Source organism: Cryptotermes secundus, unplaced genomic scaffold, assembly GCF_002891405.2.
Source record: "Cryptotermes secundus unplaced genomic scaffold, Csec_1.0 scaffold209, whole genome shotgun sequence".
Classification (NCBI taxonomy): Eukaryota; Metazoa; Arthropoda; class Insecta; order Blattodea; family Kalotermitidae; genus Cryptotermes; species Cryptotermes secundus.
In genome coordinates this window covers 2,684,048-2,707,482 of record NW_019727789.1, presented here as the reverse complement: position 1 = coordinate 2,707,482, position 23,435 = coordinate 2,684,048, and the positions used below count along the sequence as shown (strand labels likewise).

The 23,435-nt window shown below is 39.0% G+C and overlaps 1 protein-coding gene across 6 annotated transcripts in view; it reads left to right on the top strand.

The window, feature by feature from the left end:
* LOC111864961 (AT-rich interactive domain-containing protein 2) overlaps window positions 1-23,435 on the top strand; it is a 58,679-nt gene that overhangs the window by 4,873 nt on the left and 30,371 nt on the right. For 4 of the 6 annotated variants that reach the window (XM_033751635.1, XM_033751634.1, XM_033751633.1 and 1 more), the window contains exons 3-6: window positions 99-309; window positions 4,614-4,637; window positions 8,668-8,941; window positions 12,710-13,121. In XM_033751635.1, coding sequence (XP_033607526.1) covers window positions 99-309; window positions 4,614-4,637; window positions 8,668-8,941; window positions 12,710-13,121 — 921 coding nt within the window. The remainder of the gene's footprint in view (window positions 1-98; window positions 310-4,613; window positions 4,638-8,667; window positions 8,942-12,709; window positions 13,122-23,435) is intronic. The other 2 variants (XM_033751636.1, XM_033751632.1) reach the window with 2 other exon arrangements.

Below are 23,435 nucleotides of genomic sequence, written 5' to 3'. Positions count from 1 at the left end.
CTAATGGTAAATATATTCATGTGAATTTGGTAGTGATGTAAAGTAATCCCACTCAGTGAGGGCAGAGGGAACTACAGTTTGCATTTTTTTTCTGTTAGGCACAAAGTTATGGACCAAAGGCATGCATCCTAATGCGTGTGGTGGAGACTGTGTCTGGGATGCAAGCAGGTTCCACAACAACCACTACTACCACAACGACAAATGCCATGGCTGCTGGGACTCCAAACCCTAACCCTCCTGCACCTGTTGTATCAACTCCAGCGCGTCCCCCAGCTGCAACCACTCCCCACCGACAGCCAGCACCACAGAGTAAGTAGGCTGTTCTGGATTAAGTTCTGGTGTGACCTATAAATGCAGATTTGTTTTTTGTTGTAATCATAACTAATTCAGATGCTATCATATATTGGATTTAAGCATTTTACTTTTTCTAAATAATTCTTTGAGAAAAGAATCTTATTCCTGTCTCTTCAGGCATTTCTTATGGTATTATACGTGTAAACCCTACCCTCATATAAATGGCCATGTTTACAGTTACTATGAAATCTAAGTGTTCTTGAATAACATAACAAAGTTTGCCACTAGAACGTCCTATCCAGAACCAACTTAGTTCATTTCACATTAAAGAACTCTAAAGAACTTACTGCCCTAAGATGAATGATACATTTTAACCCCTTCACAGCCAATCTGAATGTTCCATTGCACCAGGCTGTGCAGTGAGCATTCATTATTGCCCTTACGTCTGTTGTTTAGACTTACTCACCATTCTTCCATTCACATATCTGAACAGAAAGCAAGTTTGGTAGACACGTTTTTTAGTCGCTCTGTAATATTGATTATAGATGATCACACATATAACATGTATGACAAAGTTTTTACCTTTCATAGGTTTCCATAAAAATATGAGACTTGGTAACAGAGGTATTGATTGTCCTTTGTCATAAAGGTTATTGGCCTGACTATAAATGCGTACCCAGAATATAGGACACAAGTTTCAAACATTTTAAACTTGCGAATTTTGTGACTGAATATAACTGATGAGTGAGATTGAAGCATAGTAAAGTTACACCTGCATTCTGCTGAAGTTTATAATACTTGTTGTCAGTTGTGATTGGTAGAGGTAAAAGTTTGCTCGTGTGCTTAAAAAGCACCATGCCTTGAAGATAAATGGAGTAGAAGTGTAGCTCCACACATTCTTAATTTCGGCACTAGATGGAGGTGAGTGGTTGACTTCAAGATCCAGCTACTTCATGTTCAAACTCTTCTCAGTCTGCTTTCACTAGTCATTTCGTGGTAACATATCTTAACAGTGGATGTTCTTCAGCTTCTCTGGTGATGCCGTTGTCCGCTGGTTAACACTCCACAACTGAACTGTCACCTTTATTATAGTGGCATCTCTTTCCAGCCTCCCTTTCACAACTCAACTCATTGCTCCAACTGCTCTGGTTATAACTTATCGGCGCAGTCCACATAGAAAACACCGTTCTTTTATTGTTGCATATTTATTCGCCTATCTCGTGGTTATTGCATAGCTACGATACGTTTTTATTTCCAAAATGAAAACAGTTTTATAATTTTATCTACTTTGTAAATCTCTCTGAAGTTTATGTACATGCATTATGGAATACAAGTTTACAAGCAAAATATGTAGCACTGTTGTAGATGAAATTGGTGTGTGAAACAGTCACTTTGAATACTGTGTAGCATTTGAGGTTCTCTAATTAGTGGATATGAAGAGTTTTAACATCTGGAGTATAATGCTGTGTGGTCCGGTAAAATTCAGCTGACATTTTGGAGGAACATGTTGCCTCCATCTTCAGGTCTGTAAAGTTAGCCAAGCAAGAAACCAGGATGAGGCATGCAGGAAGGAGAGGCTTGGTTTACTCTTCATTCCTGATGATAGGGGCAACATATTCCTCCAAAACTTCCACTGACTCTTACTGGACTACCCAATGTTATATCCTAGAATGTAGACCTCTTAGTTTCTGTACTGTTTCTGCTTGACTGCTTTCTGCAGTAGATCGTGCGAGTATTGCTGGCGATTTGGAGATTGTTGCTATCTCCATTTCAAGAAAAAACAGTATAGATATGGCATACGTCTCCAGCAGTACTGTACTTTTCTTCACTGTGGTAGCATTGCATACATACTGGAGTTCTCTTGGATGTGACGCTGTGACATCTGATATTTATGTACGGGCATCTAGACTTACTTTTCTTCCTTGAAGATGAGGGCAACAATTTTTCTCTACATGATAAATATCTACCAGACTACACAGTGTCTCATCCCAGAAGGATGGTCACCACCATCTGTAAACCTCAGACGGTACATATTAGCATTGACATCTATAAAGAACAAAATATTTTATGAAGTAACTTAGTTTTCTCGTTCAAGCATTTAATTTGATACAGTTCACACTGCAGCAGATCCTGTATTCACCATTAATTATCGTCCTTGCCCATTTTGTGTTCTTATTTACACACCAGGTGTATGTTGACTGAGAAATGAATGTATCTCATCCAAATTGTGAATTGTCTGTTTTATGTTAATAATTTCACACTAACATACTTCCTCCCACATCCCACCCATCAAACCTTTCATAAATTACTCTAGTTTTTATTCCAGTGCATATCTCTCTCTCTATATATATATATATATATATANTTTTTTTTTTTTTTTTTTTTTTTTTTTTGCCCTGGAGGCTAACCTGCATAAACACAAAAAATGTCCTGGGCATCGTATGTATGTATGTATGTATGCAGGCATGTATTATCACATCTCCCCTTTGTGTATGCTTTTGAAGCTAATGCCTTAACTAAACTGTACTAAATTTGTAAACAGTGTGGTTTACTGTGGTAACATGTAAGATGGCTTCTGTTGAACGACTGACATCCCACTAACAAACCAACTAACTCCATGGAGTCGCGTCCTTCATGATAAGCTACCAGTTGTGCAGCCCTTAAAGAATATCCTGGAACCCAAAGGTTCATTACCTTTGTTCACAATTGCCCTTCATGTGTCCCTATCCTGAGCCAAATCAGCCCAGTCAATACCACTCCATCCTATGTCTGTAACATCAATTTAATATTAGCCTCCCACTTCCGTCTTGATCTTCCAAGTGGCTTCCTTCTTTTTGGCTTTCCCATTGAAACCCTATATGCGCTCCTTTTCTACCCCATGTGTGTTCCTTGCCCTGCCCTGCCCTTTTCATTCTCCTTTACTTGAGCATTCTAATTTTGTTTGGTGAAAAGTGCAGGTTATGAAACTACTTAGTATGCAGTTTTCTCTGGCCATTTATTATTTAATCCTCTTCAGTCCACATATTCTCCTGAGAACCCTGTTTTCAAATACCCTCAGTCTACGCTCCTCACTTAATGTCAGCGACCAAGTTTCACACCCATACAGAACCAGAGGGAAAATTAGTTTTATATATTCTAATTTTTACGTTTGTAAACAGCACACAGTAATGCAAAAGGTTCTGAACAGAATGGTAATAAGCATTAACCTTCATTTTCTTAATCAGTTTTTTATTTGTTACTGTCATTCGTAAATATTTGAACTGTGGCTCATTTTCAAAACATCTGTTATGTATCTTTATGTCATGACTTTGCCCTGCATTCTGGTGACAAGACAGCAACATATACTTAGTTTTCTCTACGTTTACTTCTAGACCAGCCTCCTTACTAGCATCAGTTAAAGTTTCTGTGTTATCTCCCAGTAGCTTGACATCATCAGCAGATGATGTGCCCCATTTAATTTCAGTCCCACCTAGTTTTCCTGGGCATTTTTAATGACATTTTCTAGAACAATAACATTAAAGTATCACCTTATTTTACACCATTTGGATGGACGGATGTTTACCTATACCGACTTTACTGTAGGTTTAATTTAAACACATTTTAATCAGCCTAACTAGTTTCATGGATACACCAAACTGTATGAAATTATTGTAAAATAATTCCCTCCTAACTGAATCATAGACTTTCTCGAAGTCTATCAATAGCTGATGTACGGTCTTCTTGTACGCCCACGTTTTTCTCCAGTATCTGACGAATGCAAACAAAAAAATCTGGTTAGTAGTTGATCTATTACATTTAAACCCAAATTGATGATCCCCAATAATTTCATCTACTTATGGATGGAAGGATATTGGATAAAATTTTGTGTGAAGTTGATAACAGTGATATCCCACTATAATTTGTATAGTCAGTTCTATCGCCCTTCTTGTAAATTGGTACAGTAATATACACCTTCCATTTATCAGGAAATTCTTCCTTATTCCACTAGTTATTAAATTAAGTAAAAATTGTGTATTTCTGACTCGCCACTCCTCCTATCCCTTCTAACGGACCTCTGCGGTAATAAGAAATAGATATCATGGATAATGTTGCAGAATTTGTTCCAAGAATGTGGGAAAGATCAAAGCTCTAACACAAGAAATGGAGTGGTCTCACAGAAAACTTGTTAGTGTATAAATAATAATTGTTTGAAGTTCTTATACTAGATGTATGCCACTTATAAGAATACCATACTTCCAGTAGAAACTGATAAACCATATGTTTGTTTTGCTATCTCAGATTTTTGTGTATATTAATCTTGGTACACATTTGAATTTCAGCCACACATCCTGCTTTCTTACAAGGTAAAAAGAAACGTATACATTCTTTAGTCCTTTGTTGTTTATTGTTTTCTCTATTTTCCCTGTGTCAGTTAATATGAAGCAAAGAAAGTGTTGATAGTACAAAGCACACTAATTGTATGGGAGCTGTGGTTTGACCGCTCTTCATTAATACAGAACCTGTTAATTCAAACTGACGTTAATACAAGCTACAGTTTAAGTATGTTACACAGCTGGATATCCTTGTAACATGTTCATACATCGTCATACCATTTCTAATATAGGATTATGTGATCCAGTCTAGAGTAAGTGTAAGAGGTGTAGTCATTCTGAGTTAGGCATTCTTTACAAGAGCTACGTATGCATTAAGGTGTTATGTATAAAATGTTGTATCCCAGACAATTTTTGAGGAGGGTATATGGACCTGTAACTGAACAAAGAGTTTGGAGTACTAACCAAAAACAAGAGGAATTCTGTATAACCCCAATCATGTAGCAGATATTAAGGGGAAAATGTTGGAGTGATTGGGGCATGTAATCAGTGTGTCAGATGAGGGTAAAAGGTAAAGTTGTCGCTGTGCTTAACTTAGTAAGCACTAGGCCACAATGTATGGCGGAGTGGACATATAGATCCATATATTCTTGACCTTGGCACTAGTTGGAGCTTTACTCCCCAGCGGCTTTATCCCTGGGGAAAGGGCCCCCAAAGCCTATTTGGATTTGAGGCTGGGCACGCACCAGACCTGGTCTGGGTGACATGGAGAGGAGAAAAACTTGCCCCTACTGGGACTCGAACTCTGACCCCCCGAACCGTACATCCCGTAGCCAGTTGCTATCCTCTTGAAACTGTGAAGGACCATAGGGTTGTGAGACCTCAAGGCATGATGTTGTTTTAGAAGAGAACGCTTAAAACATGCATCCCACGTTTGGAAGTTCGTAAGGACAGAATAATCATATTTCAAAATGTCGTACCTATGTCAACCTCAAGGGACAAGAGCTCGTTTTCAGTGCACATCATAGAGCCTGGCAATATCTCTCAGAGCCACAGTATACTGCAACTGAATCGCCTATGCTATATTAATTTACATGCTGTACATATTTCTCTGTTCCAAAGCATCTTTGAAACATCATCACTGCAGTGCATTTCTCCATTGCCCAGAAGCAGTATCATTGTCAGAGTCACTCATATATGCTGTGAATGCTTGAATTTAGGTATCGGATTCAGAGGATTCAACTTGGAAAAACAATACGCTGTTTCTGTGCCCGAAATATAGATATCAGTATTAAAAATCTGTGTAGGCAGACTTGTCAGAGCATGCAGAAAGTGGTCGTGACAAGAGTTAGATCGCAAACAGACTTCATTTCAGAAACTGGTTGTGATCATTAAAGTGTAGCTTCGATTAGTCATGTGTGGTACTGAGGAGGACATCATGGTTTTCTGTATGGAAGTTCAGTGTCGTCGTGAAACGCCAGATACCCATTGCAGGTTGTTTCCATTTAAGATCCTGTTTTCCATCTTCTGTCTATCACACAGTGAATAGTTCGTATCTCTGTTCATCAGCATCAGTTACATCTGCTGTTTATATTGCTGGAACATTTTAACAAGAATAACAACATACTGTGTTATACCACGCACGGTAAAACTTAGGTGACTGGAATTTCAAGTGAACTAAAGTAATTAGTTTATATTACAGAAAATGACTTTTCAGGTATTTGGGAAATCATTTGGACACATCCATTGTCTGATTAATGAAATATAACATTCCAAAAATTACTACATTTTCGAGACTCTTGTCTCATTCCTCAGGATAAAATATAAACGGGAGAAGCCTGCATTTAGAACCCATTAGACAAAACTAATTTTCATCAGTAGGCTTCATAGTGTAACTTTTTCCTAAATGGCCCAGCAGAATGTGTTTTTTGTTTATTCTTTTGTATTTCACCTGAGGACAGATACAGAACTAGTCACTGGAATGTAATATTATTTGGAATGTAACATTTCAGTTACACACAGCGTAAAGTCAGTGTACCCTACCTGCCTGCCTACCACGTGGTGCTACAGCCTAGGGTGAGTCTTGGCCTCTTCTACAACCAGTCTCCACAACCAATGCGTACTGCCATACGAATGGACCCATGCACGATTACCCGAGGCTGGTTGTTAGGTCTCTGAACAAAATTCTTTTTACATGATGAGGTTGTTAAGCCTCATGCCCAACCCCAAACCCGGAGGGCCAGGGTATCTCTCTTAGTTCGGACTCTACCCTTTGACCTTTCTGGCAAGGGTGACCCTACTGGTAGTTAAACTACCACCGACATAGCTCTCCAGGTCAGAGATTCACACAAGCCCCACCACCAGGACAAGGTGGAGACACCTTTGGGGCGATAAAGTCCAAGTGAAATTCCATAATGATCTGTCATCACTTCAGAACAATATGGATATGATAGTGTAAATTGCTGTAGGACAAGAAGTAACGCCTTGAATTAAATTTGCCATCGTTTGTATGCAAGTGTATTTATATGTGAGCATGAGATGGCCAAGTGCCATATTGTGGCTGTAACGGTATATGTCACTGCAAATTGAAAATGGGGAACTGTGGGAAGATAAGACTGTACTAAGCAGTGAATTTATAACAAAGGGGCAGCAGCTGACACCTTTCTATTAAGTAATGGTAAATATTTTGTCATGTTCTCTCATTGTCTTTTCATCATATAAGAGATGGCGCTGCAAAAAAATGCTTTTCCGTGATTAAATGCTAAAAGAATAAGCAGGAAGTTAATTCTGTTATGTCACCTTGTGCTCCAGAAATAGTTTCTTGAATGTGAATTACTGAACTTCCATGTGCCTTTGTGTTAGTGAATAAAATAATACTTGTATGTGTAAAACAAGTTTCTAGGAAGTGTATACAGTATATAGTCTCTATGTTTCATAAGCAATGTGACCTGACCTTTCATGAATGTGATATAATTTATCCGTTTCCGTGGTCGATAAATCACAGTGATTTTGAGCTTGCGCTAATAAGCTCCATGATTTTAGAATATGAAGGAAAGTTCAACATTGTCATCCATAAGACATAATCCATGGCAGTTCAGTTTATTTCACAGTTTAATAGTTGCATCTCTTAAGATCCGGGATAGCGTAGTCGGTATGGCGACTAGGTATGGGCTGGAAGACCGAGAGGTCGGAGTTCGAGTCCCAGTGGGTCAATAATTTTCTCTTCTCCACGTCGTCCAGACCGGCTCTGGGGGCCCACCCATCCTCCTATCAAATGGGTACCGGGGGCTCTTTCCCCGTGGGTAAAGCGGCCGGGGCGTGAAGTTGATTATTAGTGCCGAGGTCAAGAAAATGTGGATCTGTACGTCCACTCTGCATACGCCTTCATGGCTTAGTGCTTAATTAGTTAAGCACAGGAACAACTTTACCTTTTCCCTCAACGTCTTCTCATGCCTTAAAATTTGCATGTTCCAAGAGGTTCTCCACTGTTAGTCAAGAATTTTACTTCTTCCTGATGTGACGCCTTTATACGTCGGCTGGTATGCGTCATATTTCTATAACAAACAAGCTCCGTGGGTTTAGTCCGCAAGAGAACTATACTGATATTTCTATATTCAGTAAAACTGTGTTGACGCTGCATGGTGTGTCATCAGAGTGCAGCATATGGTAGTTGCAGGTAATGCCAATTCTTCAGGTAGATGGAACAGCCAACGGTAACCTGTCATCGGTTGTCATAATTTTCGTAAAAAGATTTAAAAGTTCGTGACGATAGTATATTATTACAATTATTGTATTTCTGGACATTATTCATAGCCCTGCTTTTGTTTAAAACACAACGTCACCCCTGATTTAAGTAAAACAATAGGACGATGGACAGTGTCCAGAATCACGATAATTGTAAAAGAAAGGTTGTTTATAAAATTTTCTTGAAAAATATATTTTGTAATTTTTCAGTACTGGAGGTTGTGGTATTGCGATTGGAATTTATATAACATGGTAGCCAGTTGCTAAATATTGTGTTTGTTCACCGTAATTGCCACATAACTGTGCTTTTGTTATGCAGGAGTGGTGATTGGTGCTCCCCAGCCAGCAGTTGCTACACCAGTGTCATTGACAATGGCGCAGACGCCACAGCAGTATCAGCAGCAGCAACATGCCCATCAGCAGGCAGCGCAGGAGAATGAACAGTTCGCTCTAGCGTGGCTGCGTGCCACATACGAACCAGCCACTGGCTGCCGCATCGAGCAGGCAGAGCTCTATAAGCAGTACTTGACTGCATGTTCTAAGATCGGTCGGCGTGGTGTTATTGCCCCCCTTCACTTTCCCCGCTGCGTCAGGTACATCGTTTGTAGTTCTGTACAAGCAGCATTTACTCATGTATTTAGTTTGTGTTGCAGGATTGAACTTCATATACAGTATATTCCTGATTATCGGTGCTAATTAGGGGGAAAGACTCGGGAATATTTGAAAGGCACGGATAGTATAAAATTGCGAGAACGATTGCTGAGTATAGAAATTTCGATGTGTATGGACAGTGTCCAATTTGTTTAATTACCTCAAGAAACGTGAGCAATACAGTGAAAGTGTACTGAATATGAAATGTGTTTCATTTATCTCTGCACCTCTTATACAAAACATCGTTTCTTTCAATAAATATTTAATGAGTTTTGCTTGAGATACGCGCAGAAACTTATGTAGGTCTTCGTATACATTTGTTGTTAGAATTGTCCAAACTAAACTCGCTCTCTCACTCACAGAGCTGAGCCCTTGTTGAGAAGCCGCCAATTGTGCACCCACTTGAGAACTTCCAGCATTTTATGGAACCCAAAGGTTCATTACCGTGTTCACAAGAGCCCTCCACTGGTCCCTATCCTGAGCCAGCTCGATCCAATCCATACCATCCCATCTTATCCCTCATAAGATCCATTTAGTATTGTCCACCTGCCTATGTCTTGGTCTTCCCAGTGGTCTCCTTCCTTCCGGCTTTCCCACCAATATCCTATATGCATTCCTCCTCTTCCCCTTTTGTGCTACTTGCCCAGCCCATCTCCTTCTCCTTGACTTGATCATTCTAATTATACTTGGAGAAGAGTACAAGTTATGCAGTAATGCAATCATTTTGCAGTTTTCTCCAACCTCCCATCACTTCATCTCTCTTCAGTCCAAATATTCTCCTCAGCACCTTGTTGTCAGACACCCCCAGTCTGTGTTCCTCCCCCTTAATGTCAGAGACCAAGATTAATACCCATACGGAACCACAGTTATCAATGCACAGATGATTTAAATTGGGGCATATTAACAAATATTTTTATGATGATTTAAATTGGGGCGTATTAACAAATATTTTTATGTGAATTTGCAACCCTATGGAAGTTCTCTCTGTCCACATGAAACTGGTGAACCACTGGATGGAGTTTCATAAAATTGTATTTAAACAACTGTTAGGCCATTTAAATTTTCATTTAGATTGGACAGTTATGACCACTGATTTTCAACTTTGCTTTAGAATATGTCATTAGGAAGGTCCAGGAAACCCACGTGGGACCCGAAATTAAATGGGACACATCAGCTGTTCGTCTATGCTGATGATGTGAATCTATTGGGTCATTACATAGACACCATAAAGAAAAACACACAAACTTTAATTGACACTAGTAAGGAGGTTACTGTAGAAGTAATTGCTGAGAAAACTAAGTATGTGTTGCTGTCTCACCACCAGAGTGCAGGGCAAAATTATGACATAAGAACAGCTAATAGATCCTTTGAAAATGTGGGACAGTTCATATGTTTGGGAATGACTATAATAATCAAAATGTGATTCAGGATGAAATTGAGAGGATATTGAATTCGGGTAATACTTGCTACCACTCAGCCCAGAACCTTCAATCTTCTCATCTGCTGTCTAAAAACTTAAAAAATTAGAATATATGAGGGGCAGTCAAATGAAAATGGGTCAGAAGCCAAAACATAGTAAAGAACATTTCTTACCTCAAAAGTAGTCTCCAAAACTGTTAATACATTTATCCCACTGGGAAATAAGATGATCAGTCCCATCCTTGAAAAAGCTTGTGGGCTGTCTACAGAACCACATCTTTACCCAGCCACACTCGTCTTTGTCCAGTGCAAACTGATGTCCATGAATGTCTCTCTTCAGGTCTCCAAAAATGTGAAAATCACATGGGGAGAGATCTGGGCTGTAGGGGGATGTTAAAGCACTTCCCAACCAAATATCTAGCATATTCCTCACAGAGTTGGCAGTGTGGGGGCGCGCATTATCATGACGAAGGTTAATGCCATTCAATAACATTCCAGGGCGTTTTTACTTTATGGCACGTCTCAGTTTCTGTAAAGTGTCTTCATAGTGCTGTGCACTGATTGTGGCCCCATGTGTGAGAAATTCAACAAGCAGAGAGCCGTTGCAGTCGAAGGAGAACATCATAAACACTTTACTGGAACTTGTGTGTATGGCTTTGGATTTCTTCGGTGGGGGAGAATTCACGTGTTTCCACTGTTGGCTCTGCCGTTTGCTCTCGAGTTCAAACTGATGGCACCAAGTTTCATCCCCAGCGGCAGTACGGGACAGAAAAGTATGCTCGTCCTCATGATATCGTTACAAGTGCAAGTGACCCAGTGATGCAGCAGTTCTCTCAGTCATCTGTTCCTCTGTAATTTGATGTCGAACCCACTGCACACAGATTTGGGGGTACAGCAGGTGTTTTGTCACAATGGCGTGTATGGAACTGTGACTTATTCCCATCAAAAGACCAATTTCTTCCACAGTGATCTGTCAGTTTGCCCAGATATGACCATAGAACACAACAATAACATGAGGAGTGATGACATGATGAGCCTCTCCTGGGCAAGCATCATCTTGCAGTGACATGTCCCTCTCGGAATCTCTTGTGCCACGCCAGCACATGCAAACGTGACATGCTGTGTTCACCGTAAACAACAGACATGCCACAATGAATTTCTCGTTGTCCTACTCCTTCAGCAGTCCAAACGTGCAATACACATCGCTGTTCTTCTTTACCCGCCTCCATTACTGATGTTGGAGACCCACACGTAGCGCTAACCTTACTTCCAGCATAGCAAACAAACGACTAGTGTGCAAGGGCAAGTCACTGTGCTTTCCCGAGTCCCCACCAGATGTTCGTACCGTAAGCAAATTCCAGTGTTACCAACTTGCGCGCTGTGTGAGTTATAGCAAGTGTCACGTAACTTCAAACAAGGCCAAGAGTAACCTTGAATGTGCAGAAGAAAAATTTCAGACAAGGGTGTGGGTTCAAGGGAAGAACGAGTGTTAAGATACTCCTCCTACCACAAGCTATGCGCCGGATTTGACTAGGTATGCAGGGCCTTGTTCGAAGTTACGTGAAACTGTCTATATGCATGATGACCCGTTTTCATTTGAGTAGCCCTTATACAAAACTGTAGTTTTGCCCATGGTTCTGTATGGGTGTGAAGTGTGGTCTCTGACATTTAGGGAGGAACATAGACTGTGGATGTTTGAGAGCAGGGTGCTGAGGAGAATATTTGGACCAAAGAGAGATGAAGTTACAGGAGGTTGGAGAAAACTGCATAATGAGGAGCTTTATAACTTGTACTGTTCGCCAAATATAATTAGAATGATCAAGTCAAGGAAGATGAGATGGGCAGTGAATGTAACACGAATGGGGAGAAGAGAAATGCATATGGTTAATGGTGGGAAAACCAGAAGGAAAGAGGCCACTAGGAAGACCAAGACATAGGTGAGTGGATAATATTAAAACAGATTTTAGAGAGATAGGATGGGGTGGTATGGACTGGTTGAATCTGGCTCAGGTTAATAAGGACCAGTGGTGGGCTCTTGTGAACATGGTAATGAACCTTTGGGTTCCATAAAATGCTGGGAAGTTCTTGAGTAACTCTACAAATGGCAGCTTCTCAAGAAGGGATGAGCTCCACGAAGTTAATTAATGTACGTAACATTTAGGATTAGGCTAAGTTAAATGTCGAGCACATTGAGAAACTTCGAAATTTTATTAAAATCCATCGATGATTTGAAATGTAAATTGAAGGATTTCTAGTTGTTCTAACACTGTTTCTAACATTTGATGCTTCAGGTCAGTGTTTGGAGGGACTGTTGGACCCAACCCTCAGAAGCAGTCGATTGGTGTCAGTGGGAGTGTTGACCAGCCAGGAACCACCAACCTGATGTTCTACGAGGGTATAAAGGTGCGAGCAAATCCGTTCTCAGTCCCTGTATCAGTGTCCGCTACTGTTCAGCAACCACCGTCTCCACAGCCAGCACCAGCAGTTTCTGTGCAGCGCAAGGGTCTTAATGTTGTGACCAAAACTGTGACCCCTCCTCCACCCACCACTTCTCCTGCACCCCAAGCCACATCCGATATTTCTGCAACTTTAGGTGATGCCTCACTACCCCTTGCCCCTGCACCGGCCTCTCCCATCCTCAAAGCTCAGTTGAGTGCTCCACCGAAACAAAGAGAGACTCCAAAAGGGGACACAAAGAGTCAGGTATGTTGCACTTAGTTTACGTATTGTAGACATATTTTTCCCCAATCCATGTACCTCATTGTTTGTTCAAATTATTTTACTGTAGAAAAGTTGGCTGGGAGGCAGTAGGACAGGAACTGTGATTCTGATAATTCTTCCATGTATTGAGGATACTGATTAGGTATCGACTGATGCATTCTATCTCAGATATTACCAAGTAACTTCTTTGCAACCTGCCTTTGAAACATACAAGTGGAAGGTATTTGTGCACCTTGTTCTAACCTCTCCCATTTCAGTAATTTATAGTATAACATAAAACCATCATATTTGGTTCTGTGCTATTTTTCTTGCATTCTTTTCAAGAAATTGCAATAAACAAAATGAATACAACACAGTGGCTGTTATGCCTGCCTGTATATCTACCTGTTCATATACATGTTTCACCTCCAAACTATTCAGCATATTTTGATTTCATTTTGAAAGAGGTGGTCCACAGTAACAAAATATGTTGAAAAGTATTGTTAAAATGGGTTAATTTTGTCATCACTCTGTTTGCAGTTACAGTAAATGTCAAGACCAAAGAGATATTTTCCCAAAATATTCAGTGGAATCTTATAATAAATGTTTACCTAAAATATTGTTGGTAACAGACATATTCTTTCCATATAAGTGTCTTTAGAATTCAAATTGAAAATCGCGGTTCTTCCTTTATCAGGCCAGAGACATAACTTTTTATGGCCAAATAGGAGTATTAATTTATTTCAATGCTTGAATTATTTCTAGCATTTTAATGTCCTATGGCCACTTTGCATTTGAAATAAGCGAAATTTATGTCACTTTTGGGTAGCTTATGTTTAGGAGTGCATGTGGTCTATAGGACACCATTTTGATTTGCATGCAACAGAAGAATTGTTGACGTATCTGCTTTCATGTTCAGTATTGCCACAGCATTTTATATATTGCCTGTTATTTCTAAATTTTCAGTATTTTCATAATACATTCTAAGATTTGCATTGTTGTTGTGATAATATGACAAGAAGTTCTGGGAAGAAATAGGTGCCTACTTTCCTTTGATATGACATGGGCCACATAGAAAATGCAAGAATTAAGGGGGTACATGCAGACAGATAATAATCTTATGTAATAATGGCTGGGAACAATGGGGAAGGAGGAGACAAATGCACAGAGAGGAGCAAAGCAACCTCATAAACCTCCTAACAAAAGTGGGGGGGGGGGACACAGACAGCAAGGGGATGTCATAATCCTTGTAACAAAAATCAGAGTGGCTACACAGGCAGATGGACAGACACAAATTTATACATGGACAGGCAGAAAGGTGACCTCATAAGCTTCCTTTCATTTTTTTCAAAATGAGGAAAGCAGCCTAAAAAATGCAGCTTTCCAGCCTTGATGTCGGCTATATGCACACACAAAATCAGTCATGGTTGTTCAGAAAATATCCATATACATACAGTGGGACGTAATGTCACACGTTGTGTCTCCGTTTGCAGCAAAGATTGAAATGTGTATGACATGAGATTATTTTATGCTTCTGGAATGACAGTTCTTGTAGAGTTAGTGCTTGCTTCTCAGCTCTTTGTGTAATCCTGCACATTAGATTCTTTCATTTCAAACCACACATACTGGACTCGGAAATTATAATGGAGATAATATCACCAAGTGTTTAAAGTTCTTCAATAAATAAGGTAAGCAGTGCTCCTATATAAACACATACGACTTCTTATGATTATGAAACTGAACATCACAGTTGAATGATTAACAGGTTTTTGTTTTGTATTGAAGAGGCCCCAGGTTTTTGCTGTAAGTCTGGAAGTTAAACTGCCCTGGCTGAAATAGTGGGTCTGGAAAGGGGTCCACTCAGCCTTGCGAGGATAATTGAGGAGCTGTTTCAAGGAAATGGCAGCTCTGGTCTAGAAAACCGAGATTAATGGCCGTGGGGATCCGTTGTGCTGACCACATGACACTCTCTATCTGCTAAAGTTGACGCTAACTTCGCCGACAAGCAGCAGTCACTCAGTATAGTTCACTTGCAGACTGTAGGCCATAGAGTTTGTTTTTGTTTTATATGAAATAGAGGTGGTTTACTTATTGTCAGATGTAACACTTGTTACATTGTGACTGTGTTTTAACCAGTCAGTGTATCTCTGTCTGGATGTAGTATGCTAGTTACCTGGTGATTTCTTGCAGATGTGATTCTGTCTGAAGAGTTCATNGTAGGCGGGGGGGGGGGGGGGGGGACAGCTAAACTTACTTCATTTTTTCCTTCCAATTCTGATCTAATGCATTGTTAAGTATCATTAAATAGATACATTAATTCATTTTCCCATACGGCAATGAGGCAAAATGTTTTTATGGTGAATAGTATAGAATCCTCACTTCTGCATTACAAATCCGAGAACCTTAATTTAACTGCTACTCCTGTGTCCAGCTTGTAGAGCGAGGGAGAAAATAATTCTACAGTATTATGTACAGGAGAAACAATACTGTGCAGCTTTTTATGAAATATCTTTATACATTACAAAGTAAAAACTTTGCTAAATTATCAGTAAGTTAGACTTTGCTTTAGAATATGCCATTAGGAGGGTCCAGGAAACCCAGGTGGGACTGAAATTAAGTAGATAACATCAGCTGCTAATCTATGCTGATGATGTGAATCTAATGGGTCATAACATAGATACCATAAAGAAGAACACAGAAACTTTAATTGGCACTTGTAAGGAGGTTGGTCTAGAATTAAACACAGAGAAAACTAAGTATATGTCGCTGTCTTGTCACTAGAGTGCATGGAAAAATTATGGCAAAGATAACTAAGACATGTTTTGAAAATGTTGCACGGTTCAAATATTTGGGAACAATAGTAACAAATCAAAATGTGATTCGGGAGGAAATTAAGAGGATAATGAATTCAGGTAATGCTTGCTAGGATTCAGCCCGGAACATTCTGTCTTCTCATCTGCTGTTTAAAAACTTAAAAATTACAATAAACATAACTATAATTTTGCCTGTGGTTCTGTATGGGTGTGAAGCTTGGTTTCTGACATTAAGGGAGGAACATAGACTGAGGGTGTTGAGAATATTTGGACTGAAAGGGAATGAGGTGACAGGAGGTTGGAGAAAATTGCATAATGAGGAGCTCATAACTTGTACTCTTTGCCAAGTATAATTAGAATGATCAGGTCAAGAAGGATGAGATGGGCAGAGCATGTAGCACAAATGGGTGGAAGACCAGAAGGACAGCAACCAGTAGGAAGACCAAGACATGACTATGATTGAATTAATTGTCCATATAGGAGCGCTTGATACTGTATTTATTGTTGTATCTGTGCATATTTCTGAAATGGAGTGGTTCACAACAGTGCATAGGACTCTCTCATATGTGATGTGAATTTGATTTATAGTTTGAAGGTTTGTTTTCCTCAACATTCGCTCCAAACACCTCTGCACCAGGCTTACCTCCGAGCCCACCATTTTTAGCAGTACACTGTCAGTTTGCATTATTTTGTTTTAAATAAATGAGTAACAGCAGATGTACAAATATTAAAAAATGCAGTATCTGGTTACAAGCACCATCTAGTTACAATATTGTATTTAAGCATCCTGTTACACTCTACACAATGTATGACACAAACTCCGTCCTAAGTGCAACAATTTATTGTAGTTCTTTTGTCTTCTTTTCTTCTACACTACATGTTTCGGCCGTAAATGGGCCTCATCGGGTGTATTTCTCTCACATAACTGTTACACTGCAAGTAGTTTAAAATTTAAAAACACCAGCTTTCTTAATTGTTCATTTCTCTGTTGTTATTAGGTCCCGATATATCAGAATCCCCTTCCTGGTATTTTTCAGATATGTATAAAATCTTTGTTAATTTACATACGTCAATTTGATTTTTGAATTTTGGTATTTTTAAAATCTTCAATTTAAATTTAATTTTTTTTAATAAAAAAAAATTAATTTAAATTGATTTTTTATTTTTATTTTTAAAAAAGTTTAAATTTAAATTGAAGATTTTAAAAATACCAAAATTCAAAAATCAAATTGACGTATGTAAATTAACAAAGATTTTATACATATCTGACACATATCAGCAAGGGGATTCTGATATATCGGGACCTATTAACAACAGAGAAATGAACAATTAAGAAAGCTGGTGTTTTTAAATTTTAAACTATGTGCAGTGTAGCAGCTATGTGAGAGTATACATCTGATGATGGCCGTTTACTGCCAAAACATGTAGTGTAGATGAAAAGAAGACGAAAAACTACAATAAATTGTTGCACTTAGGACAGAGTTTGTGTCATAGCATCTAGTGACTTTCGCGTAGTCTTAAATGATACAATGCCTCTATGGTAGGTTAGGTATGGCACCTGTAGATGACTAAGCTCATGTATAGGAGAGGCATTACTTTGCAGTGCCATCTGGCAGTAATTAAGGATTTGTCTAGTTTTCATTTCAAATTCAAGGTTTCATTATATATTACATTTGTACATTTTTCTTGTGTCTAGTTTATAAACATGCTTCGAAACATTGAATTCCACCAGCAGTTTTCAATACTGAAATAATCTTAGTATTTGTTGTAACACTGTTAATTGTTAATGGACATTCCTCATCTTCTTGATTTTATTAGTGAGAAAACACATTGCCTATGCTAGCTGCAGAATCTTTTTCCATTTATTCCTCTTATAATTCCATGTGTTCTTATGTCCTTTATTGTCGTCATTATTGGACATTTTACTTTCATAGGCTGATACTTTGCAAAGCCATTTTCAGACACTTCTATCTCCTCATAATCTCATCTCTTTTATTTGCCCTCATCTGTTTCTTGTTCTCCCTGTGTTCCTTTCACTTTAACCATTTTAGTGTAAGTTATGATAGCAGTACGGAAACAGGCTAAAGGAATTTCTTTTCTAATTGGAACTGAGTGCTGAAAGAATTAAGCCATCGCATTCTGTCTCTCACAGGGAATGTCACAGTGCAATGTTAGTGCACCTTCATATTTTGGAAGTCCAAGGTTCAATTCCTGGCACAAGGACCTGCTGTCTTGACAGTTTTCCGCAATCCCTCATGCCAATATGCATTCTTAAAGCTGAAAACTCCTCCAGTAATAACGTTGCTACCTAACAGAGGAGATAAAACATACAGAAGTCAAGGATGCTGTAGGACCAAACCACTTCAGATATGCTTATTTTTTTTAATAGATGATAGTCTCCTCTGAGTGTATTATGTTGGATCACACAGCAAATTTTTAACGAAGATTAAGAACTTGTTAGTTTTGTAGATACGCAACAGAAGTGAATTTGTTTTGAATATATTTCTTATAATTGAGTGGTAGTTTGTTTTCGTGATTATGCTTGGTTAGTAGCATTTAAGTTTTGTTGTATATTTTTTTTTTTGCATCTCCCTATTTTTATTCTTTAATTTATATGTACGAATGTTGTGTGTTTTGTTTAGTTTTAGTGTTGAGATCTGCTGATAATCTTACCAGGTTATTGTTTGTTCTGTGAGTGTTCTTTATGCCATCCTTGCAGGCCTGCCCATCTTTCATATTCTTTAATTGCTTTTAATAGAAAGTCATGTGGGAGCCCTTACTTTAACATGCAGAGGTACACTTGGTTTAAGAACTTGTAAAATCAAAACATCATAAACATCTGAAGGAAGAGCCAAAAAGATTATGAAGCTAATATCAACAAGAACATATGAAGGTGAATAAGATTTAAGTTGCAGGAGGGTAGGAAAAGGATGCATAATGAGCAGATTCTTATTTTGTACCCTTCATCAGATATTATTAGGGGCATCAGATGGAGGAAGGTTGGATGATCAGATCATGTAACATACGTGGGAGAGATATGCTTACAAAATTGTATATGGAGAACATGAAAGGATGATACCACATAGGAACTTGACCACGGATGGGACAGTGTCTATAAGATATAGGGTATGGGTTAGCAAACTGGATTCAGCTGGCTCAGGATAGGGTCCTGTGGCAGGTTCTTGTGAACATGGTACAGAACCATCAGGTCCAGTTAAAGGTTTGTATTTTCTTCACCAGCTGAGCAACAGTCAGCTTCTCAAGAACTGTGTTTGGTGGGGTTAATTAAATGTTCAAGTACAGGTACCTAATTCTTTTCATTTAGTATTGTGTAATTTGAATAGCCTAAAAGAGATTTCATCTGCAGTCTTTTAACAGAAATTAATAATCGTTTGATTTCTGGGCACTAGTCAAATGATGCATTAGATTGAACAAAATACATGTGTGCCCCTGGTGGATACATACTCCTAACACAGGTCCTTCAGTTAAGAGTTCGGCATAGATAGGTGTAACATGTTGTATGATTTACATTTTGTAGGTCAGTTTTCAACATGACAAAAACCTTCTAGGTCAGTGCATGTTGTGTGTGTGCGCTTGTGTATCGCCTTGTAGTTTAGAATGAATTAACCAATGTTCATAAACTTTGTATGAAAATTTTGCAGTTGGAAGTAATCCTGACACTGTACTTTAAACTTCTTAACTTGGACATTACTATTGCTAGAACCGTTCTCTGTAGGATTTTGAAATTCGTATAGTAATATGTGTAATAAATTTTTGCAACTTTTTGTGGTATATTTATCAAACTATTAAACTAGGGGAAGGGCGTGGACTGTGGTATGCTGGGAGATTACAGACTAATTTCATGGAGCAGAATCCTTGAGAAGCGAACACTTACGCTGCTGGTCTAGGAATTCCCTGCTTTTTTGGACCCTGAATGTTCACTATCATGTTTCTAGGGGCCAGCAATTGATTCCTATCTGGAGTTACTTGTAGGTCTTCAGCTAGTCTTGTTCTTTCATGTTCTCAATGAAAATTTTTTATGCATTTTTCATCTCTCCAGGAGCCGGGATAGTGCAGTTGGTATAGCGACTAGCTATGGGCTGGACGACCAAGGGGTCGGAGTTTCTGGTGGGGTCAAAAAATTGTCTCCATGTCATCCAGACCAGCCCCAGTGTCACCCATCCTCCTATCAAATGGGTACTGGGGGGGCTCTTTCCCGGGGGGTAAAGCGGCCGGGGCGTGAAGCTGACCACTCACCTCCAACCAGTGCCAAGGTCAAGAAAATGTGGATCTATACATCCACTCCCCTGTACGTCTTCATGGCATAGTGCTTAATTAGTTAAGCACAGGGACAGCTTTACCTTTACCATGCAACCTATATACCTTGCCCATTTCCTCCTTGATTTGATCATCACAATAACTGGTGAAGAGTACAAATCATGAAGCACCTCATATGCAGTTTTCTGCAGTGTCCTGAAACAGTATCCTCACATTTGGATCTAAATTGAGGTATGATTTAGATCTGTTCTTGTGTTTAAAAAGTACAGATATATGTCTTTGAAAGTAAAGCTACCAGTTTTCAGTATTGGAAGTCAGGTAATAGTGGAACTTCTGTACAAAATATCTCACTTAAGTTCTTCATTTATTATATAATTTATAAGACTAGATGTAATATTCTAATAGAAACATTGGAAGGAAAGTAGGCATTAATCCTCAGAAGTAGTGTTTTGATGAATTCTGGACCAAGACAGTGTTTTAGGCTGCGCCATAGCTCAAGCAGTTAGTCGCTGGCTTCCCACCGCAGCGGCCCGGGTTCGATCCCGGGTCTGGTCAAGTGGGATATGTGGTGGACAAAGTGGTGCTGAGCCAGGTTTTCTCCGAGTACTTCGGTTTCCCCTGCCAATCTTCATTCCATCAAACTCTCCATCATCATAATCACCCGGAGCAGGCTACAATAGGCCAATCAGTGGCCGCCGTGTCAAGTGGACCCATTTGGACTCCATCGCCCATTAAACTAATTAAAAAAAACGAATGTTTTTATCTGTGAATGTTAGCCAAAAGAAAACTTTTTTTCCCCGCAGTACTCCTAAAATTTAAAACAAATAAGAACAATTCAATTAAATACAAAATTAATATAAATGGTCTGTTACCTGTGTTCAGTATACATTACTATAATGTGGAAAACCAAACTTTTTTGGGAAGCTCTTCTGCTTTGTGTTTTTGAGGTCCCACATTCAGATCTTGGCACAGCGACCGGCTGCTCTGAGTGTAGTTTTAGTCGTTTTCCTGAGTCACTCCATGCAATTGTTGGAGCAGGACTGCAAATTAGCCTGTGACTATGACCTTCCACATCCTTTCCAGTTCATTATTCATTAATGATCCTATTATTCAGCACTGTAGTCTGAGCTACTGACAGTCGTTAAATAAACCATAAAATAATGAAATAGATAATATTAATTACAAAAGGCTGAGGGTATCAAATCTTACAGGCTGAGGGTAGTTCAGAAATGGGTTGTGCTGATTCTCATTACAGCAAATTGGAACAAGTCTTGTGAGAACATGCTTTTATTATGTCAACAAGAAGTACTGGGTAATACTGGGAGGTGAAAACCTTAGTGAGCCGGACTTTCACAGAATACTTGGAGCACTGATTTTCCTGTCCAGAGCTGATGATATAGCAGGGAGCTTTGAACAGACCTTACCAATGTGGGTATCCTGCAGTAGATTCTTACAGTCCTCCTCTTTTTTGTTCAACATTTGAAAGAATGCCCCAGTAACAGATGTTCTGGACAGTCACAAAAGCACTAAGTTCAAACCAAGCTTCGGCATCACTCAAGGAAAGAAGTACCACATAAACAGTTCCATCAGGGACAGAAGGTTATGTGTACGGCTGGATCTGCAGGAATCAACTTCTGAAACACTGACGTCATTTCCATTCTCACTTGAATGTCCTCAAGTCTCTGTTCTATGACAGCACACTCGAGACATAATTTATTTTTATCAAGGGCAGAACCTGTTTCTTGTCACTTGTCAGAGAATTTCAGAGTGCAATTTTTTGATGGTTCCATAGCCTCTGGATAATGCTGTTGAAACTTATGGACACCATGGCCTGTAGGACTTCTTTAGAAGAATTTTCTCGAGAAGGAATATATGTTCTGTTATGTACCTAACCATCCTTAAATCATGTCTGTTCACTATGAGAAACAGCTTTCAATGAGTAGACCTTTGTCAAGTAACAGTGTGGGCACAAAGCAAGCCTTGTTATGACAGCATGACTTATGATCAAATCATCATCTACAGGACACTCACACTCACTGGCTAGGGCATCAATTCTGGGCAGGATGAAAGCCACACTCTCAAGAGTCCCATTAAAGATCAGGTCCTTTAGTATTGGACCTTACTATATAAAATCATTCCATTTTCTTCATTCAGTTCTGTCTGCATGGTGGTTGTCTAGGAATGAAACAGCGGTGGACAGTCATCACTTCTGCATTATGTACCTTATATAGTATATAATGCAGAAGTGATGAATGCCCACTGCTGTTTCACTGCTAGGCATCTAGACCCAATCTTATACATAGTGATGTCTGACTTTATTATCATGAAGATAATTTAGTGTTAGCTTCTTGGACTGCACTAACTTTCATGTATCAGTTAAGAAGTAAGTGCCCTGCTATTATTTTATATTACAAAAATTATTGAAAGATGCATTAAGATAGTTGGTGTAAGAAATAAGCAGTTCACTCTTCAATAATAGCTTATTTTAAGAAAAAATTGGTCAAAGAATGGGTGTTGTAACTAGCTCAGTCCTAATTCCCTATATTTCAACCTCTTAATTCTGATTACATGTACAATGAGTGACTTTCTACACTAACCCAGTATCTCTGAATATAATTTGAGTTTGTGCTTTTCATTATTCGATCATAAAGTAGGCCTCTTTGGTATTAAATGTTCATCAGCCATGTTGCTAGTTAACTGTAAATTTCAGACTGTAGTTGTAACGATCATGTTTATAATTGTATTATAAGCCTCTGATATGCTCTTTTGTGTAACCTTTTTTCAACACTTCTTGACTGAGAAATACTTGTGTAGATGGAGAGATGGACATTCTTTGCATCAGCTTGAGCCAACTCATAGTGGACTTAAACCAAGAGCCTTACAGTTTATCTTCAATGCCATCACAGTAAATTGTTGGTAGACTTTAGCATTATGCTGGCCCACATCTGTTGTGTTATATGGTTTCAGTTTCAGGAGTTTTAAGGCAGTTCATATCGATATTTTTTAAGCCAGTGTCCTGTGCAGGGCATTAAAGGATTTTCAAGAAGACTGTTTAAGCTTAGCACCAGTGCCATCCAGTTTCTTCTCATTGACCACTTGACATTTTGATTCCCCCCCACACATTGTTTCTACATGTCTTCGTTTATTAATAATTGTGTTGATTGTTTTTCTGCTAGGAATTATGACATCCGTACATTTATGCTAGAATCTGTTCCTTATTGCTCTT